Source organism: Etheostoma spectabile, chromosome 13 (genome assembly GCF_008692095.1).
Source record: "Etheostoma spectabile isolate EspeVRDwgs_2016 chromosome 13, UIUC_Espe_1.0, whole genome shotgun sequence".
NCBI lineage: Eukaryota > Metazoa > Chordata > Actinopteri > Perciformes > Percidae > Etheostoma > Etheostoma spectabile.
In genome coordinates this window covers 23,258,418-23,262,685 of record NC_045745.1, presented here as the reverse complement: position 1 = coordinate 23,262,685, position 4,268 = coordinate 23,258,418, and the positions used below count along the sequence as shown (strand labels likewise).

General features: G+C 40.0%; 1 protein-coding gene across 1 annotated transcript in view; it reads left to right on the top strand.

Moving 5' to 3' along the window:
- Positions 1-2,259: 2,259 nt before the first annotated feature.
- Positions 2,260-4,268, top strand: part of grm5a (glutamate receptor, metabotropic 5a) — a 22,081-nt gene continuing 20,072 nt past the window's right edge. Inside the window, exons 1-3 of the mRNA XM_032533261.1 lie at positions 2,260-2,703; positions 3,080-3,391; positions 3,480-3,613. Coding sequence (XP_032389152.1) covers positions 2,560-2,703; positions 3,080-3,391; positions 3,480-3,613 — 590 coding nt within the window. The 5' untranslated portion in view covers positions 2,260-2,559. The remainder of the gene's footprint in view (positions 2,704-3,079; positions 3,392-3,479; positions 3,614-4,268) is intronic.

The window sequence follows — 4,268 nt, the reverse complement described above, 5'->3', positions numbered from 1 at the left end:
ACACACACACACACACACACACACACGTCAAACCACCATGACGATACTGAGACAATACTGGGACCGCAGAGTGAGAGAGACATAGAGGATATGAAGAGAAATAAAATACACATCTAAAATGATATATTAATAAATTAATGTGTTAGTGTACAATAGGCGTATATGTGTAATAAGACAGTATATAGACCTACATGTTTTTTTATATTTTTATTGTTTTGTATTCCCTTCTTGTGAATGTGTGGTCATATGACCCCACAATAAGGTTAGTCATTACCTACTGTATAAACTAATGCAGGGACTTACAATGCAGGATTCACTGTGAACGAGCTCATGGGAAAAGCATGACAAAAGCAAGACATTGCCTAAAGCAAACATGTTTGCACAATGCTTTCTCAGAAGAGAAATTTGATGACTTTTAAAAATGTTTAGTACTGATGTGTCACATGGTTCTTTACCCCTGAGCCCGTAACTGCTGGTCACCCAGCAGTGACCTTTTAATCTTTAGTCTAATGATCATGCTTTTTGCATGTGATATTTAATGTAGGACAAGAATGTGCATGACATCATACAAGTCCCCACCAGAGGGCACAATGCAACTATCAAATACCATTCTCTCTTTACAAATGTTCACCAGGACAACCTTCTCTTGCTATGTCTCCCCAGGCAACTAACAAACCAGAATTTTGCAGGCAGAAATTCAGTCATTCAGCTTCTGGTAATGGATCCCCATGTAGAAACATCCTCACTCACATATTTGACCTCCATTTGATTAGACTTTACCAAACATCCTCTGAAAAGATTGTTGTTGTTGGATATGAGTCACACATGCTAGCCTGCAAAATATTCACATCCTTCATTCTCACTTTGTTATTATCTGTGACTTTAAATGCTATTTAGTTAGGAGCCTTCTAAAAGCCTCAATGGTCTCTGCCTATAACATCAGAAACCAATGGATTCATTGTGTGGGTGTTCACATGTCGGATGGAACTTCTAAGATGTAAATAAGTTATTGAGACTTGCTCTTTTATCGTAGATGGATTATTCAAACCTAAATGTGTTTTTAAATGTGTAGCCTTTCTAAGTAAAACACTATGTTCCACTTACTTTAATACACTGAACTGAACCACTTGATGTAATCACTGCTGGGTACATCACCGGTCTTGGCAGATAGCCACCTACAAAAAGCCATGTTCTGTCCGGGGTTTGTGCCTTTAGTAAAGTACATTTTTCCTGCCACCTATTCATACTTCACCTCTTTATCAAATCTCTCCTGTACAAATTTCTTGTTAACACTGCATTTTTTTGATGCTGAAATGACTTTGAATGACTCAGAGATATCCTGAAAATCTGTAAAGAAGCACATTGAGGTGGGAGATAATTACACTTCATGTTATACAAGACAGACATTTAATTATGTTTGGAGGCATTCTGACCTAAGGCAAGAAAGGGAAAGAGTTGCAGTTGAAGTGCCATACTTTTTCCGTTCTGTCCTGGACACAATCATTTACCATCCAGCTCAGATGAACTTCTGCCATGTCTCTTTGAACACAGACGTTGTAATGGCAAATTTAATGAAAAGCCATGAAGCATCAAGGAGAATAGATATAATGTTTTTCTTCAAATGTCATACTGTGCATGAAGTCAAACTGACCTCAAGCACAGCAAAGGTTAACCAAAAAACAAAACCCTTTGTACTGAACTAAAACATTGGATTATATGGCCACTGTTTGTATCAATGGAATTTCAATCAGGAGAGATTTCATTTAAAGAGTGAAATAAATGCATTGACATTGGTGCAAAAATAACCCATGAATAGACACTGGTGGGGGTGCAGGGATGAAGGGAACTGCCAATCTAAATGGATGTAATGTTGAGTGGGGCTTTTGATGGTGGGAGGAACCCTGGGCAGCAGCAGCAGCGAGGACCGCGGTTAAAAGTTTGATAGCAGTGCTATGATAGGCTCACGGAGGTCTTGGTAAAATGTGGTTGATTTACCTGAAATAGTGAACGCCCATAGTCTCAGAGACAGAAGAGAGGAGAAATGAAAAGCTTAAAAGCCTTCCTAAAGGTTAATTTAAAAGTGAAAGAAGAGGGACTCTGGATGTTACATGTAACTTTGCAATTAGTGGGAATCCTCTCGTGTTGATCGATAAAGGAATAATCGGTCATTGCGAGTCGGTTACCACAGTCACATAAAAGGGTGAAACGACGATAGGCTGGGCTCGGCAGGACAGAAATAGAAACCCGCATTACCAATTCACTCTTAGCCAATCACAACAGATCATCGCGCTCCATAATAAACTCCACACCGCTTCAACCATTTGCCTATTGTTCAGGATTTTAATCCTTACCGTTTATCCCTTATTTGTTTTTCTTATATTTGTGTACTTCTTTCTTTTTTCACGTTAACAATGCGTCTGCGTTCCTCGCCTCCCATAGCTTTCCACTGTGCTCATTTTATGCACTGTTGATGCTCCATGCGCTGCACTGTTTTGGAGTAGGAGGAGGTGGAGAAGGAGTGGGGGCCGCCGTGTGCGTCAGTAAGTCAAACATGTTCCAATGACGGACTATAATATCTGCTGCTATTTGCAGTTTCCTGTAGCTAGGCGCCAGGCTGAGCTTGAGCACAAACCTGCAGTGTTCCTCTGTGATGGAAACGATCTCAAAAGGAATGGCATCTGTAAGGCTGCTGGCAGGAAACAGGTAGGCTGAAGTTGTATAGTTTAGCTTTTTGGTGCGCACAATAATGAAGTGATGCTTAAGAGAGAATTGACATAGGTTGTTCATTCTCCCGCCAAGATATCTTTTTTTAGGTTGCATGATGCCCTGTCAACATCCTTGCAGCACCATGGACAGCAACTTGATGTCATTTTAGGGAGAGAGTAGAAGAGAAGGTTTTAAATAAGCTGTGATTTGTGAATAAATAACCAAATACGGTTTTTGTTTCACATGGTCACTGTACGTAAAATACATGTGCTGACTCAACTGAGTTAGTCTTATCGTAAAACATCTTAGGGTTTTGTAAAAGTGTGCTTATATACTGAGATCCGTTATTTCAAATCCCTGTCATTTTCTTCAGGAATCTAACCCTTACCCCAGGCACTACAATCACCATGCCAAAGACAGCACATTCATCAGCACGTCAGCTCTAAGGGGACAGAGGATGGCAGGAGGTGTAAGAAGGAACACAGAGATGGGAAATAGATTAGGGCTGTATGCGAGGCTGTTGGCAGTGAGTGTGTTACTGGGAGTTGATCTGAGCTGGCTGGGCCTAAAAGATCAGGTTGGGGTCAATGCCCAAAACACTGAAAGAAGGGTATTGACACATATCCCTGGTGACATCATCATAGGAGCTCTGTTCTCTGTCCACCACCAACCACCTGCAGACAAGGTACATGCTGTGTGTGTTTATGTGTGTTCTCATTTTTTCCCACATGTTATAAACAGTAGTAATCTCAGATGTGTTACACTTTGCTAAGGTCCATGAGCGAAAGTGCGGTGCGGTGCGTGAGCAGTATGGGATCCAGAGAGTGGAAGCCATGATGCACACTCTGGATCGGATCAACGCAGACCCCAATATCCTCCCGAATATCACCCTGGGCTGTGAGATCAGGTCAAAAACTTTTCACAAAACCTTTGATGATGTTGTTGTTGGTGAACTGTGCTATTGGATCATGAGTGGACCATTTTGTGAATTTTTATATAAAAGAATGGCTGACCAATCTGTTAGAGAGACCAGAAAGACAACAAAGTACACATTACACAGAATAGCATGTAAAATAGCAATCAAGTTTAAACACACTATATATTAAACTCAGGGAGGGATAAAACTCAGTTGTTTGGCATGAAACTGTTGTTTGCTCAAGATGCAGTATGTAAGGATTAGTGCTGTCAAATGATTAAAATATTTAATTGCTATTAATCACATTAATGTCACAGTTAACTCGCAATTAATCACACATTTTTATCTATTATAAATGTCCCCTGTTTTTTTTTGTCCCATTATTTTTTGTTCTCATTTTGATGCCCTTATCAACATGAAAAAGTGGATCGGCTTGCTTTGTGCAAATGTTTTTTTTAATTTAAAACAACATTGGCATATAACTGTAGTATTAAATTTCACACGCAACATTCTCACTTGGAACAGTCATTCACACTTGGACCAAATAATCTCTCGCACAGTGTAACACTGTCCATCTATAAAAGGGTGAAAAAAATACTCTGACGAGTAGGCGGAGAATTGGCATCAGCTGTGTGCTTGGCCATCA